The 23,963-nt window shown below is 33.0% G+C and overlaps 1 protein-coding gene across 2 annotated transcripts in view; it reads right to left on the reverse strand.

The window, feature by feature from the left end:
* Positions 1-23,963, reverse strand: part of LOC148952152 (carboxypeptidase D-like) — an 86,169-nt gene that overhangs the window by 43,446 nt on the left and 18,760 nt on the right. For both annotated transcript variants that reach the window (XM_089089597.1, XM_089089598.1), the window contains exon 3: positions 3,030-3,199. In XM_089089597.1, coding sequence (XP_088945723.1) covers positions 3,030-3,199 — 170 coding nt within the window. The remainder of the gene's footprint in view (positions 1-3,029; positions 3,200-23,963) is intronic.

The following is a 23,963-nucleotide window of genomic DNA, read 5'->3' on the forward strand; positions in this document are numbered from 1 at the left end:
AACATTCGGACGACTGCAGATTTAACCTCTGAACTCCCTTTATTAAGAAGAATATATTTATATATTTGGGTGAATACAGGATGAAGGATGCAGTTTGGCAACTGAGGATGCGAAAGGTCCACACTTATTGTAAAAACGATAGCTTATTTTAGAAAATTATGCTTCAAAGTATTATTCAGCAACAGTTAAACACTTATTTAATGAGTGGGGTTTGAGAGGGCGGTAGCCCTTCTCATATTTAGAGTAAGACAGGATAAGACATTAAAAACAAAACGCAATGAAATTAGTTCGTATATCAGGGGGTCTGCCACCTTCTAAGCCCCCCCCCCCCCTCCCGTCTTTACGCTAAAGTTTAACTTTTTGTCCCGAATGCTTTAAGGTTTCAGGGACATAAAAATGAAAACATTTCTCCCGGGCTTTATCTCAGGTCTATTCATACCTGGAAACCGAAAACATTTCATAAAATTGAAAACATTTCTCCCGGGCTTTATCTCAGGTCTATTCATACCTGGAAACCGGGATTTTCTCTTATTTTTTCTTTTATTTGTTACACAATTAATGAGATTTTTTTCGCCATTCAAGTTTTCTCCATTGTTGCACCACTGAACCGTGAAATGAAACAAGTGGAATGTTTTCCTGTTTACATAAGAAGCCTAACAGAACGGTTGTAACGCCTGATTTACCTGCATATTATAGTCGAGCATTACAAACATCAATAGAGCGTTACAACCGTTCGCTTTTGAACAAATATAGGCTACTGTGAATAATAAACATATTAATGCATAGCTTAGATATTTAGCTGTTCAATAATATATACATTTTTTTTAATTTTTATTTGGTAACAGGATGTTAGGGATATATTCTTACATAATTGTAATCATTCAATCACTGTTTCTTTTTTTACCCAGTTTACTGGCAAGTAATGGAGTGTTTGTCTTTTTCTAGAGCAATCAGAAAAGTTACAGTTTATATAGTTCCACGATGGTATTTTTTTTAACTCATTTTCTCCTGATTTTTTACACACATTCCTTATTTTCAAACTTGGCGTTCGTTAACCGTACAGAGCGTACTACATAACTGCATATGGAGGTCTTTTTCATTAAAAATAAAGTTCCCAGATTTCCCTAATTCTTTCAGATGAATATGGCTGTGAAGGATTTCACTTGACTAATTTAAAGAATCAGATTTCACTTCTAGTGTTGATACTTGCAGTTCAAATTTTTTAAAAGGCAATTGACAAATCAAACACTTGCAATTAGCAACTAAGTATGTCGACTGCTTGTTGCACTCATAAATGCTTTCAGTAATGAAATGTAAAGCATTAGCGTAGAGAGTGGGGGAGGAAGGAGGAGACAGTCCCCCTCATGTACGAAATAATTTCTAGTTTTTCCAAAGTTTTAATATCCCTGTTTATTTTCATTGAAAAAATCATGTGATTTTTTTTATGTCAGAGAAGACTATAAAAAGTTATTCCACCAAGATTTCTTTTCTTCGAATGATGCTTCTGCGTCCGAGCGAAAGCTCTGCTCAAGCAGGCAAGCAAGCAGCCCCGCTGCCAAAACCTTTCTTTAGAATAAAAAATAAAAGTTTCTTGGTTGACTTATAGCAGCACAATCACATTTTGGACTCTTTTTGCTTCTCCTTTTTTTTTTTAACGCTGATCTATAATCGTTAAAAGAGCAGATAAAAAAAAAAAAAAAAAATCAATATCACTTTTTGATTCTGTTGATAGAGGAGCTTTAGTAAAGATTTTATCCTTGTATGGTATACAAGACAAATACATTAAAGTGATTAGTGCTACGTACGAGAATAACACTGCTGCCGTTAAGGTAGGAAATGAGGTTAGCAGCTGGTTTTGTATTAAATCAGGAGTTAAGCAGGGATGTGTTCTATCCCCCTTTACATGGATTATTTTGATGAACTTTGTTTTAAGGAGCACAGGAAAGGCAATGGGAGACCACGGAATCAAATGGGGAGGAAAAAGTCTCCTGGACTTGGATTATGCTGATGATTTAAGCATCCTAGATGAAAGTGTGAGCAAAATGAATGAAGTTTTAGAGGTTTTGCGAGTCCAGGGTGCTAGTATTGGTTTGAAAATTAATGTTAGGAAGACTAAGTCGCTATGGCTAGGAATAAGTGAAGATGAAAAGGTGACGTTTGGTAATAAAAAGATTGATCAGGTGGGCACTTACCTTGGTAGTATTATCAGTAGAGATGGTGGGAGCAGTGAAGATGTTAAAAGTAGAATAGCCAAGGGTCAGGGTGTTTTTTCACAGTTAAAAAAAAAGTCTGGAAGAATAGGAAGATAAGTCTGCAAACCAAGATCAGATTATTAGAAGCTACAGTGATGACAGTGGTCAAATATGGCTCTGAAGCATGGACGCTCCGAAAAGCGGACGAAGATTTGCTAGATATTTTCCAGAGAAATTGCTTAAGGATTGTTCTGGGTACCCGGCTGACTGACCGTATTTCAAACAATAGGCTATACGAAAAATGAGGTTCAATACCGCTTTCTAGGTCTATAATGAAAGAAAGGTTGAGGTGGTTAGGGCATGTTGTGCGGATGAAGGATGACAGATTGCTGAAGATTGTTCTTTTCGGCCAACCATCTAGGGCTAAACGGAAGGCAGGTCGTCCCCGCCTGGGGTGGGAGGACGTCATAAAGAAAGATTTAAAGGAAATGGAAACTTCGTGGGCGGGTGTACAAAGGGAGGCTTTGAATAGATTGGGGTGGAGGAGGAGCGTGCGTAGCTGTGTTGGCCTCAGGCGGCTTGGTGCTGCGATGAGTTGTTAGTAGTAGTAGTAGTAGTAGTAAAAGTGATGACATAGAAATGAACTATTTTTAGGTTTTTCCCCCCTTCTCTCCAAGAAAAAAAAATCGCTTTCTTATCCTCCTCCTCTAAACTCAGCTATGTGTCTGCATAACCCTCTGCATGGTCGGAAAAATATTTCGAACTTAATATTATATTTCAATAGCGCTAGGTACACATTTCGGTCTATATTAACATTCTTTTAACAAAATAACTAACCTTGAATTGACTTTCCAATCGAATATAACGATGTGATATGGGGATATTGCGCATTGATTTCTTGTAAATATTGTGTTAGGTCATCATAGTTATGATATCTGAACTCCAAAGGTTGCAAGCGAACATCGGAAAGAATTGCGTTCAATGGTGGAGGACCACTAATTACTCGTCTAAAATATGAATAAATACTTTTATTTCAGCGCTTAAATATACAATAATATATACTTAAATATTAAATTGGTTCACACTTGGCATTGATTCAAGAAGAGCTCGGCATGTTGCGACACTCTGAACTATCTGAAAAAAAAAAATTCATTTTCAGCATATTTGAAATAATTTATAAGACAAAAAACAACCTATTTTAATTGCAGCACATGAATGGCCACCTACATTAATTTGTGCCTGTGATATATATTTTACATTTCAAAACATTTAAGTTTTATATTCCTTGTAAAAGTTTTGTATTCTTTTTTTTCTGCAGGATGTTATGTTTTGACGTAGGATTAACATTTTTATAATATTCGATGACTTACATTTAGCTTTATCCCTCTACCGAAGTACATTTTTAAAATTCACTCTGTACATTTTTCACATTGAAAAATAGGTTAACGATTAGTCGAAAATCACTAAAACAAAACAAAATTTGGCTTTTAAGAGTAAGTCTAAACAGTTTTCTAAGAAATAGTCTCGAGGAAATCACAAATCTGGCTCAGTAAATGGATAGATATGAAACGAACAAATCCGATCACATAAGCAACTTGTCCTTTCGGCTGAAGTTACAGCTGGTGGCTTGTCGTAAAATCACATGACACTACAATCGCAGAGAGAACACAAATCTTAATTGTAGTAATTGGTCAGTGTTCGTAACTCCCATCCCCAATGTAATCTTCAGCTCTGGATACAATGGCATAACGCAGTGGCATAGCAAGGTCTTGTGACACCCTGGGCGGAATTTCAACTTGTCAACCCCCACCCAACAGACATTTAAACATAGCTGAGTCATGTTTATTTGTGGTGGAAACATACAATTAAAGAAAGCTATTTGAAGTGTTTAAATTAAAGAGTGACAGGAAAAGTAAATTGCGTGCTGCATAACATTGGTATGTAAACATTTTAATGTAATTAACTTACATAAATTTAAGCAAAATACAATATTTTTATACATATTAACATTATTAATACAGTATCAAACAACACCATTTTAATTCGTGGCTTACATTAGGGAAGGCTAAAATGGGCAGGGGCTTTTATTATAAACGTTTTAAGAGGAAATGTAAGAATAGCTCTAGCTTTCGTATTTTTCTATACACCTATCCATGTTTTTTGTACTTTGACTTCAAATACCCAGGTGAATGAATGGTATATATATATATATATATATATATATATATATATATATATATGTGTGTGTGTGTTTATCTGCACAAATTCGAAAAAATGTTATGCATTTAAAAACGATGTTTCTAGTCAAAACCTCTTCTTTCTAACCTTGTTTTCTGCAAACTTCGAAATAGCTTGATAAAAATCTGTCTTTTTTGTTACACTATTTTCATAAGATAGCATGGCTAAGCTTGGCTCATAGTAGATCTGAGATAACTTCTAATAAACTTGAGTTTGGGAAAACTCTTCTCGCAGGAAACAAAGGGGACACGTAATATCAGGTAAAATCTACACACTAAAGTTAGATCCAGATAGAGTTTGGAAGCTCATATTCAACTATAAACTGCAGTAACCTCAAAGAACTCTGCTTCAGAGCTATTCTTCGGGAACGTTTGCCGCGTATAAAAACCTCCTAAGGCGTGGGATTTCGTTTAACACGTCTCCTGAAGATATTTATTCGTAATTCTCAACTAAACAGCCCACCAATTTTAGCACTTCAGTTTCTGAACTCTTTAGCAAGTTCCTGGTCTCCAAGATAGCAGATCGAAGTGATATTCCTTCCGTGCCACGGCAACACGTGTTGATTTATTGTTGAAACGTGTCAATGTACTCTAACATCGACATTTTTAGTTCTTCTTCCAAAGTTAGAGGCTCGTCTGTAGCTTTTTCTACGGGTATCAGTTTTTTTCTTCTAATATTTCTTAGTTTGGCTAGAGGAATGTCCATCTCATCACCAATAGCTTTTGCAAATTCCATCGCCTTTTCCACAAGACCATCTCTATTATCATTCAAAAATGCCTTTAAACTCCTAATTTTGATGAGGCACTTTTCGAAACTTATTTCACCAATTTGCAGGTAGTTCTGGGTGTGGTTGACTTCTTCAAGGACAGTAATCCATAAACATAATAAGCACAAAAATGAGAAATCCCACATTGAAATCAACAAAGATGGAGCTGCTCCTCTAATGTCGAGAGTGTCTGAAGAGTCACAAAGTTTTTCAACGGTATCTACAATCTTCTTAAAATAAATTTAGGCTACAAAATTAAAAATACAAGTAAGGCTACAAAAAGCCTTAAGGCCTATTGTAGCATGTACGAAAGCCCTGTTTCCAATATTGGAAAATTGTTATGTACAGCCTTCAAACCTTTGCTCTATTCCCAAAAATCGTACATAAGTAATTCGGTAGATCTAATGGAAAAACTTAAGAATGCAATCATTTTAGAAAATACAATAAAGCAGTTTTTACATAGTTTCTATGTATACTAATACTGATGTAGCAATACCTGAGCAATTATAAAAAAATAAAATAGAAGAAAATTATCATTTAATTGATGTTTCAACAACAGGAATAGATTGCGAGGTTTTAATGTCCCTAGTCAAAATCTGTAATAAGTATTCAATGTATTTTCATTTTCGTAATTCTTTTTATCAACAAATAAAAGGCCTTCCCATCCAGGCATCTCTATCCGGGTTATTAGAGAATATTTATGCGGAACACCTTCAAAATTGGGCCTGAAATTCATATTTTTTAAAATATATATATTGGGGGCGTTGCATGGATGATGTAATATCACTCTTGAATTATGGGGGAAATGAACTTAGGGGTTTTCTAGATCACCTTAATACAGATGACCAAAATCTCCAGTTTACCTTAGATATTGAAAGTGCAAATAAATTACCGTTTTTGGATGTATTAATTATTCGTAGCATTGATAGACTGGATTTTACAATTTACAGAAATCCTACACAAAACAACAGATATCTACATTTTAAGTCTAATCACCCCCACAAGTTAAAAGAGCTGTTGCTACCTCTCTTTTCGATCGTGCCCTAAACATTTGCTCTGAAAATCACATCACAAATGAACTAAACTTTATTAGAGACATACTTTTTGGAAACGGTTATCCTATTGTCTTTATTAATAATACAATTAGCCGAAGACTGGCAAGACACTCTCGTAAAATCAAGGGTCTTTTACAATACGAAGCTCCCTTGAAGCCCACAAATATAATTTACCTTCCATATATTCCAAAAGTCACTACAAATTTAAAAAAAAAGTTTGCATAAAAATAATTTTTATGTAGTATTTACCAATAATTTTGAAATCATGAACTTCCTAAACTCTGGTAAAGATACAACCCCAGTTACTCGCCAAAGAGGAGTTTATCAAATATCATGTGACTGTGGCAACTACTATGTTGGTAGAACACATAAAATTTAGAAAAACGCCTACAATAGCACTAAGACGACATAACTAAAGCTTTAAATTCTAATAGTACAAGTATTTCTTTTGATTCTGCTTTAAGCAGTCATATCTTTGAAAACCCTAGCCATAAAATACTTTTAGAAGAAACTTCCCTTATTGCAATGATTTAGGCATAAACAGGTTGTTAGAGAGGCAATTGAAATTAGAATCAAAATAAATAGTAATACTTCTTTAAATAGGGATTTGAGGATATTTTCACTTAATGCCTTATATGCAAATTTAATTAAAGATTATTTAACTAATTATATTAAAAAACAAGTAAACAATTCCACTCAACCTGTTACGGATAGACCTTCTAGGTTGGCTGCCAAAAAGGCAAGATTAGCTTTAAGAGCTTGGTTGTAATTGTTTTTTATTTTACTTGAATAAATTGTCTTTTTTAATTTCACTTGACATAGCAGTCCTGGTTGAACTTCCTTGAAGTAATGATGCTAGGGCTGTTTTGAAAATATTTCAGTTTTAAAAGATTGTATTTTAATATGAGTTCTTTTATATTCGTTTTTTTCTTCATTTGTTTTTCTGAGGACGGCCCTTGGATATAGGGTCGAAATATTCATTTAAAGTTGTGTTCCACTGTCTTATATAAAAAATTCCCCTATTGTTTTACTTGTTGTTTATGATGGAAAGGCAGTGTGGTCTTCGTCACTATTTAGGAAACGGAAACTCTAAAAAACAGAAGTTTGATATCAATAGACACATCAAAGAATGGGTTTATTATGCTGAATTCAAATATGTAAGATTCATCAACTTTAGTGCTACCTATCAAAAGCTACGAGCCTGCCACAATTTGCCTGATTTTTGAAAAAGAGGGAACACCCCCTTAAAGTCAAGGTATCTTAATGAAAATCCATCACCATCAGATTCAATTCCTAGGAGATTGGAAGAGAGTGCATTCAAACGGAAATAAAAAGTTCTAGTTCCCTTTTTCAGTGACCAGAAAGATTGGAAGGCAACTAGCCCCCCTCCCCCGCCCCTTTGTCCCCCAAAGTCGTCCGATCAAAATATTGAGATTGCCATTTGGTTCAGCATAGCTGAAAGATTCAATAACTATGCATTTAGGGGCAACATGACCCCCACAGCCCGTGGGGACAGGCCTGTAAGTTATGAAATTTGCCCATTGTTTGCGTATAGTATTTACTATTGGGAAGTATACAGACATTTTTTTGGGGGGAGGGGGGTGGATTTTGTGCGTTGGGTGGTTTCCATGGGGATAATTTTTCGTGGGAAGGGAAATTTCAGGGGGTGAACTTTCGAGTGGAAATTTTACATTAGGGGACTTTGGCAGTATTCCTATACGAAATTCTTTTATTTGTCTTACTTTCTCTTTGCCAACTCAATTTTGCATATGGAGATGTTCCGGAAGAATTGTCCAGGGGAAATGTTCAGCGGGTTTGGATTTCCGGGACAAAAATTCCACGGAAGGGGGATTTCAGGAGTTGTCGAAAAAATGATTAGAAATTAAAGTCATTTTCAAATGAAAATATGCTAAGGAGTATTTTTCCGGCTTAATGGTCCGCAGGAAAAATTTTACGGGGGGGGGGGATTTTCACCAGGGATGGGATCGTCCGGAGGAAATTTTACGGGGAGGGGGGGTGTATTTTACGTGGGAAGAACTTTCCAAGGATGGGTTTCCCGTGAGGGGGTTGGAGTATAGGGGTGAGCAAGATTTACCGGCATTATTTGCAAAACGATCAAAAATTAAATATATAAAAAAACAGGTCTTTCAACTGAAGGTAAAGAGCAACGTTAAAACTCAAAACGAACCGAAATTATTCCATATATGAAGGGGTTGCCCCCCTCCTCAATACTTTGCTCTTTGCGCTAAAGGTTGACTGTTCGCCCCAATTTTTTTAAGAACGATACCCTGAAACACAAGGACCGTTTAATATAGGAAGCTTTTTTAAAAGTGTTAAAAATCCAGATAAACTGCTGTAAGTATTAAGGTCGCTTTGTCTTGCCATTAATTTTAAAAACTTTTTCCACAAAGAGGCTTTTCAAAGAAAAGTAAAAAGCTCCATTAAACCAAACACAAGAGAAATAAAGTCAAATAATCTTCTAGGCGTAAAACTAACACAAATCACCATAAAAAAATAAATGAAACCCAAAACGAGCTGAAATTAATATTATTGGTCTGACAACCCCCATGCTCTCTTAAGACCAGAACATAATTTGCACTTTACTGAAAAAGAAATGAATGGGCATTGACAGTTTAATATACATATTAAATAAAAAAAAAACAAGTTTTTTTAACTGGAAGTAAGGAACGACGTTAAAACTTAAAACGAAAGTAGAGAGGGGGGTCCGACTCCCGTACGTACCACGTGGTTTATGGTTTTCTCACTGAGAATGAAAAAACAGGAATTTTCTCACTTGGAAAAACAGGAACTTTGTCACATTGATGTCTGTTTTCATGGATGGTTATGTGTGTTGATCGATTTATTTGATGTTTTTCATGGATGATTATGGATGATTTATGGTTTTTGTCAGTGAGAATTTGAAAAACAGGAACTTTCTCACATTTTTGTATGTTTTTATGGTTTTTGTCAGTGAGAATTTGAAAAAACAGGAACTTTGTCACATTTATGGATGTCAACAGCAATTTATGTTCCTGTTTTATGTCTGTTCGTTGTCAGTGAGAATGGACATGCTCGACGCGAATGTTATGAGATTGTTTGGATAACCTAACCTGAGAACTTGATTTACATAATCGCTAGGGGAAATTATTGATTCACGAAGGGGAGAATTAAGAAACATTATGGCTTCTTTAATCTTAGGCCTGAGGGATAAACATTCTTTAGGTAAGAGAGAAAAATTAATATTCTATTTTTAAATAGGGCTTCATCGATCTTTAGTGTCAGGAATTATAAATGACATCACTTGTTATCTTGGAATTATGCGGGAGTCTAAAGAGATAGAAATTCTATTTTTAAATACGGCTTCACGGAGCTTTTAGTCGGAGAGATAAATTGATATTCTAACGAAACCATAATAGTTTAGCTAGGAAAATTTATGAGATGAAGAGATTAACGTAGGAAAGGGTTTCCTAGAAATTTGAAATGTGAAAGCAAAGAGATGCCAAAAAACAAAAGGAACACACAGAAATTACTTTTAGGGGATTATTTGGGCGAAACGGTTTTAGACAGGTTATGGAATTATTTCGGCGAAACCGTTAGAGACGTTGATTTAAAAGATGATTTTAGAAGAGGTTTTGAGTGTGGTCGTTATAATACACAAGTTCCATTGAACAGTGTTGTGAGGTCCCCTACCACAACCCCAAAGGGCCCCGATCGCCCTACCCCGATCCAAAGGGTTCCAATCCCCATACCCCAATCCAGAAGGAACCCCCCGGTCCCCAAAGGTTCCCAGGGCTCCCACCCGGCCCCCAGACCCTCAAAGGCCCACCCCGGGCCCCCCAAAGGCACATCGAGCTCCCAAAAGACAACCGGGGTCCCAAAGGCCTTCACCCGGTCTCCAAATGTCCCCCAGGCTCTCAACCGGCCCCCAGGACCCCCAAAGGCCCTCCACCGGTCCCCCAGGCTCCCAAAGGGCCCCCCACCCTCCCCTCCCTCTCCCTCTCCTCCCCCTCCTCACCGTCCCCTCCCCCCTCCCCCTAATCCCCCTCCCCTCCCCTCCCCTCCTCCCCCCTCCTCCCCTCCCCTCCCCCTCCCCTCCCCATTTTTTTAATATTTTTTGTGCATTGAGACACAGAAGGGCACCCTCCCCCAAGGGTCCCCCAAACACCCTCCCCGGGCCCCCCAAAGCGGCCCCGCGCCCTTTTTTTTAATACTTTTTTATGGCTTTATTATATCTTTTCTGTACAAGTTCCATTCATAATTTCATTCCTAAACCCATTTTCCAACCTCAAAGAGTCCCCTCCCCAATTCGTAAATACTTTCTTGAATTTTTTAACATGGTATTTTTTTAACTTTTTACGTATCTTAAAATTACATGAAATATGCTTACGGCTCTACCAATCGTACTCTGTGCTTGTTCATGGACACGACGCGGCTTTTCCACTGGTACTCTATGGCAGGTTATCAACACTACCGAGTTTAGTGCATGCATTAAATCAGTATTTTTTACGCAGTGGAAGGATCAACACACAATTCATATCTGTAAAAAGTGAAGATGAATTATTCGACGAAAGTATGTGCACATGAAAAAATCATTGTCGTGTTGAACGCTGACAAGGAGAAATACCTGAACTATAAAACGAGTGCAAGTGGAGATCTTATTGGCAATGTATGCATACGTTGTCATGACAGTGAGGAGTTAAATTCCTTTGGTGTACCCAAGAATTTCCATCATGCAAGTGGTGGATATGCGAGAGTAACATTCCCAGAGAAATTAGTAGTCAAAGAGAATGCCAACTTAAAAATAATAGTTGATGAAGAGGGACAACTTCTAGCTAATGGTTCTGGTAGCATCTTAGCCATCGATAGAACTGATCGCAATTCTTCCGGTGTTAGCATTCGAATGAAAGCAAAAGGAAAAAGAAGACATGCATACAGCTGCATCAACATCATAAATCATATCATGTCAATGTGCCAAAACTGCTATCTATGTAAAAATAATGTGACAATAGACAGTGAAATCGCAGGCAGAATAAAAAGGACATTAGCAGACAATATCATCAATGAATATAAAGATGAATTGACGGAAAATGAAGCGCAAGTGTACTAATAATGTATTTAACATATTTTTATATCAATATTCTACATGTCCTTTTTACATTAAAAATATCTTATGCATTATTTTGTTAAGTGTTCATTATTTTTAGGGTATGCTAGAACGTCAAACGTTCAGAATATCTATTAAAAAGGTCAGAGATGTAAGAAAAATAATTTTAGAGATAATGATACTACTAGCAGGCTCAATTTTTTCATTGAAGATAGAAAAGTTCAAGTTCTCTTCTGAATTTTACCAAAGAACACAATTCAATTCTAATTTCACAGAGAAAATAAAAAGCTTACTCTTCACTTTTAAGTTCACCAAGACATGAAAAATTTAAAGTTCACTTCTAAATTTTTCCGTAGAAGATAGGAAAAGTTATACTATGATAGTGATTATTTTCTATGCGGATAAAAAGTTTCACTTTAATTCTAAATTTTCTTAAATTCAATTCCGACCTTTCTCAAAGAGTCAAATTTAAATTTATATTCCAAATATTTTCCCGGAACAAGAAAAGTCCCAAGACATAAAAAATTTAAAGTTCACTTCTAAATTTTTCCGTAGAAGATAGGAAAAGTTATACTATGATTGTGATTATTGTCTATGAAGATAAAAAATATTACTTTAATTCTAAATTTTCTTAAACTCAGTTCTGACCATTCTCAAAGAGATGAAAAAATTTAAAGTTCTATTCCAAATATTTCCCCGGAAGAAGAAAAGTTCAACTTCGATTCTAAATTTTCTCAATGAAAATGAAATAAGTTATTGATCAAATTCTATTTTCCCAAAATAATATAAAATTTTCCACTTCAATTCAGATTTTTCTCAAAGAGATGAAAAAATTTAAAATATTGTTCCAAATTTTTCTTAGAAGATAGAAAAGATCAAGTTCTTATCTGAATTTTACCTAAGAACACAATTAAATTCTAATTTCCCAAGAGAAAATAAAAAGCTTCCACTTCAGTTTTAAGTTTACCAAGACATAAAAAATTTAAATTTCAGCTCTAAATTTTTCCTTAGAAGATAGGAAAAGTTATACTTTGATTTTGATTATTTTCTATGAAGATAAAAAGTTTCACTTTAATTCTAAATTTTCTTAAATTCAGTTCCAACCTTTCTCAAAGAGATGAAAAAATTTTAAGTTCTGTTCAATATATTTTCTCGGAAGAAGAAAAGTTCAACTTCGATTCTGAATTTTCTCATTGAAAATGAAATAAGTTATCGATCAATTCTATTTTCCCAAAATAATATAAAAATTTTCCACTTCAGTTCAGATTTTTCTCAAAGAGATGAAAAATTTAAAATACTATTCCAAATTTTTCATAGAAGATAGAAAATTTCAAGTTCTCTTCTGAATTTTACCAACAAACACAATTCAATTCTAATTTCTCCAGAGAAAATAAAAAGCTTCCACTTCAGTTTTAAGTTCACCAAGACATAAAAAATTTAAAGTTCATTTCTAAATTTTTCTGTAGAAGATAGGAAAAGTTATACTATGATAGTGATTATTTTCCATGAAGATAAAAAGTTTCACTTTAATTCTAAATTTCCTTAAATTCAGTTCCGACTTTTCACATAGAGATGAAAAAAATTTAAAGTTCTGTTCCAAATTTTTCATAGAATATTGGAAAAGTTATGCTTTGATCGTGAATATTCAAGTTCTCTTTTGAATTTTACCAAAGAACACAATTCAATTCTAATTTCTCCAGAGAAAATAAAAAGCTGCCACTTCAGTTTTAAGTTCGCCATGACATAAAAAATTTAAAGTTCAGTTCTAAATTTCTACATAGAAGATAGGAAAAGTTATACTATGATTGTGATTATTTTCTATGAAGAATAAAAGTTTCACTTCAATTTTAAATTTTCTCAAAGAAGTGAAGAAAAGTTCAACTTCGATTCTGAATTTTTTCAATGAAAATGAAATAAGTTATTGATCATTTCTATTTTCCCAAAATAATATAAAAATTTTCCACTTCAGTTCAGATTTTTCTCAAACAGATGAAAAAATTTAAAATACTGTTCCAAATTTTTCATAGAAGATGGAAAAGTTCTTGTTCTCTTCGGAATTTTACCAAAGAACACAATTCAATTCTAATTTCTCCAGAGAAAACAAAAATCTTCCACTTCAGTTCTTTATTTCACAAAGACATAAAGAAATTTAGAGTTCAATTCGACATTTTTCGGTGGAAGATAGAAAAAGTAATGCCATACTTGTGAATATTTTCACTTACGATAATAAGTTTCAGTTCAATTTTAAATTTTCTCAACGAAGTGAAGAAAAGTTCAAGTTCTCTACTGAATTTTATCAAAGAACACAATTCAATTATAATTTATCCAGAGAAAATAAAATCTTCAACTCAAGTTATTTTTTTCACAACGACATAAAGAAATTTAAAGTTCATTTCTAAATTTTTCAGTGGAAGATCGAAAAAGTAATACTATACTTGTGAATATGTTCCCAGAAGATAAAAAGTTCTAGTTCCATTTACAATTTTCTCAACGAAGTGAAGAAAAATTTAAGTTATCTTTTGAAATCTACCAAAGAACACAATTCAATTCTAATTTCACCAGAGAAAATAAAAATCTTCCACTTACGTTATTTATTTCACAAAGACATAAAGAAATTTAAAGTTCAATTCCAATTTTTTTGGTGGAAGATAGAAAAAGTAATACCATACTAGTGACTATTTTCCCGAAGAGATGAAAAATTTAAAATACTGTTCCAAATTTTTCACAGAAGATAAAAAAGTTCAAGTTCTCTTCGGAATTTTACCAAAGAACATAATTCAATTCTAATTTCTCCAGTGAAAACAAAAATCTTTCACTTCATTTCTTTATTTCACAAAGACATAAACAAATCTATAGTTCAATTCTAAATTTTTCGGTGGAAGATAGAAAAAGTAATACCATACATGTGAATATTTTCCCAGAAGATAAAAAGTTTTAGTTCAATTTAAAATTTTCTCATCGAAGTGAAGAAAAATTCAAGTTCTCTTCTGAATTTTACCAAAGAACATATTTCAATTCTAATTTCTCTAGACAAAGTATAAATCTTCCACTTAAGTTCTTTATTTCACAAAGACATAAAAAAATTTTAAGTTCAATTCTAAATTTTTCGGTGGAAACAAGAAAAAGAAATACCACACTTGTCAATATTTTCCCGGAAGATAAAAAGTTTTAGTTCAATTTAAAATTTTCTCAACGAAGTGAAGAAAAATTCAAGTTCTCTTCTGAATTTTACTATAGAAAACAGTTCATTTCTAATATCACCAGAGAAAATAAAAATCTCCCACTTCAGTTCTATATTTCACAAAGACACAAAGAAATTTAAAGTTCAATTCTAAATTTTTCGGCAGAAGATATAAAAAGTAATACCATACCTGTGAATATTTTCTTGAAGAGATGAAAAATTTAAAATACTGTTCCAAATTTTTCACAGAAGATAAAAAAGTTCAAGTTCTCTTCGGAATTTTACCAAAGAACACAATTCAATTCTAATTTCTCCAGAGAAAATAAAAATCTTCCACTTAAGTTCTTTATTTCACAAAGACATAGAGACATTTAAAGTTTAATTCTAAATTTTTCGGTGGAAGATAGAAAAAGTAATACCATACTTGTGAATATTTTCACGGAAGATAAAAATTTCTAGTTCAATTTAAAATTTTCTCAACGAAGTGAAGAAAAGTTCAAATTCTCTTCTGAACTTTACTAAAGAACACAATTCAATTCTAATTTCACCAGAGAAAATAAAAATCTTCCACTTCAGTTCCTTATTTGGCAAGGACATACAGAAATTTAAAGTTCAATTCTAAAGTTTTCGGTGGAAGATAGAAAAAGTAATACCATACTTGTGAATATTTTCGCGGGAGATAAAAAGTTCTAGTTCAATTTAAAATTTTCTCAACGAAGTGAAGAAAAGTTCAAGTTCTCTTCTGAACTTTACCAAAGAACACACTTCAATTCTAATTTCTCCAGAGAAAATAAAAATCTTCCACTTCAGTTTTAAGTTCCACAATGAAATAAAGAAATTTAAAGTTCTATTCTAAATTTTTAGATGAAAGAAAGAAAAAGTAATACTATGATTGTGATTATTTTCCATGAAGATCAAAAGTTTCACTTTATTTATAATTTTTCTTAAATTCAGTTCTGATTTTTCTCAAAGAAAATGAAAAATAACTTAGAAATGAATAATAGAACGAGTGACTCGTTCTATTATTAAAGACAATCGTTCAAACTCGTTCATCTAACCTTCAAAACAATAGATTAGTTTAGGTATAAATAAATATTAATAAATAAATAGAAACATTCCTACATGTTTAGCTTAGGTTAGGTTAACATATCATGAGTGCTCATGATAAGTTAACCTAATCTTTTCCGGTGAGTATGGTTAGGTTAGGTTAGACCAGATTAAGTTAGGTTAGATTAGACTAGGTTAGGTTCGATTAGCCTACGTACGCTTCACTTAGGTTAGGTGAGAGACATGCAAAAAATTAGGTGTATGATTAGGTTAGGTTAGATTAAGTTAGGTTGGGTTAAGTTAGGTTAGGCTAGGTTAGCCTACGCACGCGCGCGTACGTAGGCTAACCTAGCCTAACCTAACTTAACCTAACCTAACTTAATCTAACCTAACCTAACCTAATCATACACCTAATTTTTTGCATGTCTCTCACCTAACCTAAGTGAAGCGTACGTAGGCTAACCTAACCTAACCTAATCTAATCTAACCTAACTTAATCTGGTCTAACCTAACCTAACCATACTCGCCGGAAAAGGTTAGGTTAACCTATCATGAGCACTCATGGTAAGTTAACTTAACCTAACCTAACTTAAACATGTAGGAATGTTTCTATTTATTTACTAATATTTATTTATACCTAACCTAAAATATTTTTTTGAAGGTGAGATCAATCAGTTTGAACTAGTGTCTTTAATAACAGAACGAGTCACTCTTTCTCTAATTTAAAAATTTGATGGGTAAATCCATATGACAAAATTAGCTAAAATTTAATTTTAAATTATAAAAGAGCTTTAAATTTTTCATCTCTTTGAGAAAAAAAACAGAACTGAAGTGGAGCCTTTTTATTTTCTTTGAAAAATTAGAAGAGAACTTTGAATTTTTTATGTCTTTGAGAAATTAAGAACTGAAGTGGAAGCTTTTTTCATTTTCATTGGAAAAAATCAGAATTGAGCTAATTTTTTTATCTTCTTTAAGAAAATTTAGAAGATAACATGAACATTTTGTACTTCTTAGAGAAAACTCAGAATTAAATTGATGCACCTTATTTTCGTGTAGAAGATTCAAAATCAATGTATAAATTTTTCTATCTTCTATGAAAAATTTGGAACAGAACTTTAAATTTTTCATGTCTTTACAAAAAATCGGAACTGAATTTAAGAAAACTAGAATTAAAGTGAAACTTTTTATCTTCACTGGAAAATAATCACAGTCATAGTATAACTTTTGATATCTTCTACAGAAAAATCTAGAACTGAACTTTAAATTTCCTATGTCTTTGAGATATTATGAACTGAAGTGGAAGTTTTTTTCATTTTCATTGGTAAAATTCAGAATTAAGCTAACTTTTTCTCTTCTTTAAGAAAATTCAGAAGAGAACTTGAACATTTTGCACTTCTTTGAGAAAGCTCTGAATTAAAGTGGAGTTCCTTATCTTCATGTTGAATATTCACAATCAATGTATAACTTTTTCTATCTTCTATGAAAAATTTGGAACATAACTTTAAATTTTTCATTTCTTTGAGAAAAATCAGAACTGAATTTAAGAAAAATTATAAATAAAGTGAAACTTTTGATCTTCATGGAAAATAATCACAATCATAGTATTACTTTTTTTTTCTTTCATCTGAAAATTTAGAATAGAACTTTAAATTTCTTTATTTCATTGTGGAACTTAAAACTGAAGTGGAAGATTTTTATTTTCTCTGGAGAAATTAGAATTGAAGTGTGTTCTTTGGTAAAGTTCAAGAGAGAACTTGAACTTTTCTTCACTTCGTTGTGAAAATTTTAAATTGAACTAGAACTTTTTATCTTCCGTGAAAATATTCAAAAGTATAGTATGACTTTTTCTATCTTCCACCGAAAAATTTAGAATTGAACTTTAAATTTCTTTATGTCTTTGTGAAATATAGAACTTAAGTGGAAGATTTTTATTTTCTCTGGTTAAAATAGAATTGAATTGTGTTCTTTGGTAAAATTCCGAAGGGAACATGAACTTTTTTATCTTCTGTGAAAAATTTGGAACAGTATTTTAAATTTTTCATCTCTTCGACAAAATATTCACAGGTATGGTATTACTTTTTCTATCTTCCACCGAAAAATTTAGAATTGAACTTTAAATTTCTTTGTGTCTTTGTGAAATATAGAACTGAAGTGGAAGATTTTTATTTTCTCTGGTGAAATTAGATTTGAATTGTGTTCTTTGGTAAAATTCAGAAGAGAACTTGAATTTTTCTTCACTTCGTTGAGAAAATTTTAAATTGAACTAGAACTTTTTATCTACCGGGAAATATTCACAAGTATGGTATTACTTTTTCTTGTTTCCACCGAAAAATTTAGAATTGAACTTTAAATTTCTTTATGTCTTTGTTAAATAAAGAACTTAAGTGGAAGATTTTGATTTTCTCTGGTGAAATTAGAATTGAATTGTGTTCTTTGCTAAAATTCAGAAGAGAACTTGAATTTTTCTTCACTTCGTTGAGAAAATTTTAAATTGAACTAGAACTTTTTATCTTCTGGGAAAATATTCACATGTATGGTATTACTTTTTCTATCTTCCACCGAAAAATTTAGAATTGAACTATAAATTTCTTTATGTCTTTGTAAAATAAAGAAATAAAGTGGAAGATTTTTTTTTTCACTGGAGAAATTAGAATTGAATTATGTTCTTTGGTAAAATTTAGAAGAGAACTTGAACTTTTTTATCTTCTGTGAATATTTTGTAACATTATTTTAAATTTTTCATCTCTTCGAGAAAATATTCACAAGTGTGGTATTACTTTTTCTATCTTCCACCAAAAAATTTAGAATTGAAGTTTATATTTCTTTATGTCTTTGTGAAATAAAGAACTTAAGTGGAAGATTTTTATTTTCTCTGGTGAAATTAGAATTGAATTGTATCCTTTGGTAAAATTCAGAAGAGAACTTGAATTCTTCTTCACTTCGTTGAGAAAATTTTAAATTGAACTAGAACTTTTTATCGTTCGGGTTAATATTCACAAGTATGGTATTACTTTTTCTATCTTCGACTGAAAAATTTAGAATTGAACTTTAAATTTCTTTATGTCTTTGTGAAATAAAGAACTTAAATGGAAGATTTTTATTTTCTCTGGATAAATTAGAATTGAATTGTGTTCTTTGATAAAATTCAGTAGAGAACTTGAACTTTTCTTCACTTCGTTGAGGAAATTTAAAATTGAACTAGAACTTTTTATCTTCCGTGAAAATATTCACAAGTATGGCATTACTTTTTCTATCTTCCACCGAAAAATTTCGAATTGAACTCTAAATTTCTTTATGTCTTTGTGAAATAAAGAACTGAAGTGGAAGATTTTTTTTCCTCTGGAGAAATTAGAATTGAATTGTGTTCTTTGGTAAAATTCCGAAGAGAACAAGAACTTTTCCATCTTCTATGAAAAATTTGGAACAGTATTTTAAATTTTTTCATCTGTTTGAGAGAAATCTAAACTGAAGTGGAAAATTTTTATATTATTTTGGGAAAATAGAAATGATCAATAACTTATTTCAATTTCATTGAGAAAATTCAGAATCGAAGTTGAACTTTTCTTCACTTCTTTGAGAAAATTTAAAATTGAAGTGAAACTTTTAATCTTCATAGAAAATAATCACAATCACAGTATAACTTTTCCTATCTTCTATGTAGAAATTTAGAACTGAACATTAAATTTTTTATGTCATGGCGAACTTAAAACTGAAGTGGCAGCTTTTTTATTTTCTCTGGAGAAATTAGAATTGAATTGTGTTCTTTGGTAAAATTCAGAAGAGAACTTGAATATTCACGATCAAAGTATAACTTTACCAATATTCTATGAAAAATTTGGAACAGAACTTTAAATTTTTTTCATCTCTATGTGAAAATCGGAACTGAATTTAAGAAAATTTAGAATTAAAGTGAAACTTTTTATCTTCACGGAAAATAATCACTATCATAGTATAACTTTTCCTATCTTCTACAGAAAAATTTAGAACTGAACTTTAAATTTTTTAATGTCTTGGTAAACTTAAAACTGAAGTGGAAGCTTTTTATTTCCTCTGGAGAAATTAGAATTGAATTGTGTTTGTTGGTAAAATTCAGAAGAGAACTTGAACTTTTCTATCTTCTATGACAAATTTGGAATAGTATTTTAAATTTTTCATCTCTGTGAGAAAAATCTGAACTGAAGTGGAAAGTTTTTATATTATTTTGGGAAAATAGAATTGATCGATAACTTATTTCATTTTCAATGAGAAAATTCAGAATCGGAGTTGAACTTTTCTTCTTCCGAGAAAATATATTGAACAGAACTTTAAATTTTTTCATCTCTTTGAGAAAGGTCGGAACTGAATTTAAGAAAATTTAGAATTAAAGTGAAACTTTTCATCTTCATAGAAAATAATCACAATCAAAGTATAACTATTCCTACCTTCTAAGGAAAAATTTAGAACTGAACTTTAAATTTTTTATGTCTTGGTAAACTTAAAACTGAAGTGGAAGCTTTTCATTTTCTCTGGAGAAATTAGAATTGAATTGTGTTCTTTGGTAAAATTCAGATTAGAACTTGATCTTTTCTATCTTCTAAGAAATATTTGGAACATTATTTTAAATTTTTTCATCTCTTTGAGAAAAATCTGAATTGAAGTGGAAAATTTTATATTATTTTGGGAAAATAGAATTGATCAATAACTTATTTCATTTTCATTGAGAAAATTCAGAATCGAAGTTGAACTTTTCTTCTTCCGGGGAAATATTTGGAACAGAACTTGAAATTTTTTCATCTCTTTGAGAATGGTCAGAACTGAATTTAAGAAAATTTAGAATTAAAGTGAAATTTTTTATCTTCATAGAAAATAATCACAATCATAGTATAACTTTTCCTATCTTCTACTGAAAAATTTAGAAATGAACTTTACATTTCTTATGTCTTGGGGCTTTTCTTGTTCCTGGAAAATATTTGGAATAGAACTTTAAATTTAACTCTTTTGGAAAGGTCGGAATTGAATTTAAGAAAATTTAGAATTAAAGTGAAACTTTTTATATTCATGGAAAATAATCACTATCATAGTATAACTTTTCATATATTCTACGTAAAAATTTAGAAGTGAACTTTAAATTTTTTATGTATTGGTGAACTTAAAAGTGAAGAGTAAGCTTTTTATTTTCTCTGGTGAAATTAGAATTGAATTGTGTTCTTTGGTAAAATTCAGAAGAGAACTTGAACTTTTCTATCTTCTATGAAAAATTGAGCCTGCTAGTAGTATCATTATCTCTAAAATTATTTTTCTTACATCTCTGACCTTTTTAAGATATTCTGAACGTTTGACGTTCTAGCATACCCTAAAAATAATGAACACTTAACAAAATAATGCATAAGATATTTTTAATGTAATAAGGACATGGAGAATATTGATATAAAAATATGTTAAATACATTATTATACATTATTAGTACACTTTCGCTTCACTTTCCGTCAATTCATCTTTATGTTCATTGATGATATTGTCTCCTAATGTCCTTTTTATTCTGCCTGCGATTTCACTGTCTATTGTCACATTATTATTACATAGATAGCAGTTTTGGCACAATGACATGATATGATTTATGATGTTGATGCAGCTGTATGCATGTCTTCTTTTTCCTTTTGCTTTCATTCGAATGCTAACACCGGAAGAATTGCGATCAGATCTATCAACGGCTAACATGCTACCAGAACCATTAGCTAGAAGTTGTCCCTCTTCATCAACTATTATTTTTAAGTTGGCATTCTCTTCGACTACTAATTTCTCTGGTAATGTTACTCTCGCATATCCACCACTTGCATGATGGAAATTCTTGGGTACACCAAAGGAATTTAACTCCTCACTGTCATGACAACGTATGCATACATTGCCAATAAGATCTCCACTTGCACTCGTTTCATAGCTCAGGTATTTCTCCTTGTCAGCGTTCAACACGACAATGATTTTTTCATTTGCACATACTTTCGTCGAATAATTAATCTTCACTTTTTACAGATATGAATTGTGTGTTGATCCTTCCACTGCGTAAAAAATACTGATTTAATGCATGCAATAAACTTGGTAGTGTCGATAACCTGCCATAGATTACCAGTGCAAAAGCCACGTCGTGTCAATGAACAAGCACAGAGTACGATTGGTAGAGCCGTAAGCATATTTCATGTCATTTTAAGATACGTAAAAAGTTAAAAAAATACCATGTTAAAAAATTTAAGAAAGTATTTACGAATTGGGGAGGGGACTCTTTGTGTTTGGAAAATGGGTTTAGGAATGACATTATGAATGGATCTTGTTCAGAAAAGATATAATAAAGCCATAAAAAAGTATTAAAAAAATGGAGCGGGGGCTCTTGGGGGGGCCCGGGGAGGGTGTTTGGGGGACCCTTGGGGGAGGTTGCCCTTCTGTGTCTCAATGCACAAAAAATATTAAAAAAATGGGGAGGGGAGGAGGGGAGGGGGAGGAGGAGGGGAGGGGAGGGGGAGGGGAGGGGGATTAGGGGGAGGGGGGAGGGGACGGTGAGGAGGGGGGGGAGGAGAGGGAGAGGGAGGGGAGGGTGGGGGGCCCTTTGGGAGCCTGGGGGACCTTTGGGGACCGGTGGAGGGCCTTTGGGGGTCCTGGGGGCCGGTTGAGAGCCTGAGGGACATTTGGGGACCGGATGAAGGCCTTTGGGACCCCGGTGGGCTTTTGGTCGCTCGTAGTGCCGTTGGGGGGCCCGGGGTGGGCCTTTGCGGGTCCGGGGTCCGGGTGGGAGCCCTGGGAACCGTTGAGGACCGGGGGGTTCCTTCGGGGGTGGGGTATGGGGCTTGGAACCCTTTGGATCGGGGTAGGGCGATCGGGGCCCTTTGGGGTTGTGGTAGGGGACCTCACAACACTGTTCAATGGAACTTGTGTATTATAACGACCACACTCAAAACCTCTTCTAAAATCATCTTTTAAATCATCTTTTAAATCAAGGTCTTTAACAGTTTCGCCAAAATAATTCCAGAAGCTGTCTAAAACCGTTTCGTCCAAATAATCCCCTAAAAGTAATTTCTGTGTGTTCCTTTTGTTTTTTGGCATCTCTGTTCTTTCACATTTCAAATTCCTAGGAAACCCTTTCCTACGTTAATCTCTTCATCTCATAAATGTTCCTAGCTAAACTATTATGGTTTCGTTAGAATATCAATTTATCTCTCCGACTTAAAGCTCCGTGAAGCCGTATTTAAAAATAGAATTTCTATCTCTTTAGACTCCCGCATAATTCCAAGATAACAAGTGATGTCATTTATAATTCCTGACACTAAAGATCGATGAAGCCCTATTTAAAAATAGAATATTAATTTTTCTCTCTGACCTAAAGAACGTTTATCCCTCAGACCTAAGATTAAAGAAGCCAGAGTGTTTCTTAATTTCCCCTTCGTGAATCAATAATTTCCCCTAGCGATTATGTAAATCAAGTTCTCAGGTTAGGTTAGCCAAACAATCTCATAACATTCGCATCGAGCATGTCCATTCTCACTGACAACGAACAGACATAAAACAGGAACATAAATTGCTGTTGACATCCATAAATGTGACAAAGTTCCTGTTTTTCAAATTCTCACTGACAAAATCCATAAAAACAGACATAAATGTGAGAAAGTTCCTGTTTTTCAAATTCTCACTGACAAAAACCATAAAACATCCATATCCATCCCTTAAAAACATCAAATAAATTGATCAACACACATAACCATCCATGAAAACAGACATAAATGTGACAAAGTTCCTGTTTTTCCAAGTGAGAAAATTCCTGTTTTTTCATTCTCAGTGAGAAAACCATAAACCACGTGGTACGTACGGGAGTCGGACCCCCTCTCTACTAACGAACAGAAATTATTCCGTGCATGAAAGGGGCTGTGCCCTCCTCAACGCCTCGCTCTTTACGCTAAAGTTTTTCATTGTTTAAAAAAATATAGAGTTGTGAGAAAAGTCAAACTTTAGCGTAAAGAGCGAGGCGTCGAGGAGGGGACAGCCCCTTTCATGCACGGAATAATTTCTCTTCGTTTTAATTTTTAACGTCGTTCCTTACTTCCAGTTAAAAAAAACTTGTTTTTTTTTTATTTAATTTTTGAACGGTTTTGAATTAATGCAGGTTTTGATTTTGGCTCACCGTACATGAATAATTAAAACAAAATTTGAATATTAATTTAACTTTTATTTGATTAAATGGCTTTCTCGAAACCTGTTTAATTTTATTTACGAACGTTTTATTAGTAATAAAAATACGTAACTTACGAATTAACTTACGTAACGAACTTCTATATTCATATATTTTTAATACATATATTAGAGGGTTCGCCCCCTAGTCAATACCTTACTCTTTAAGCTAAAGTTCGAATTTTGTTCT

This window comes from Artemia sp. Qi Xiang Cuo, chromosome 5, assembly GCF_049724085.1.
Source record: "Artemia sp. Qi Xiang Cuo chromosome 5, ASM4972408v1, whole genome shotgun sequence".
NCBI classification, from domain to species: Eukaryota; Metazoa; Arthropoda; class Branchiopoda; order Anostraca; family Artemiidae; genus Artemia; species Artemia sp. Qi Xiang Cuo.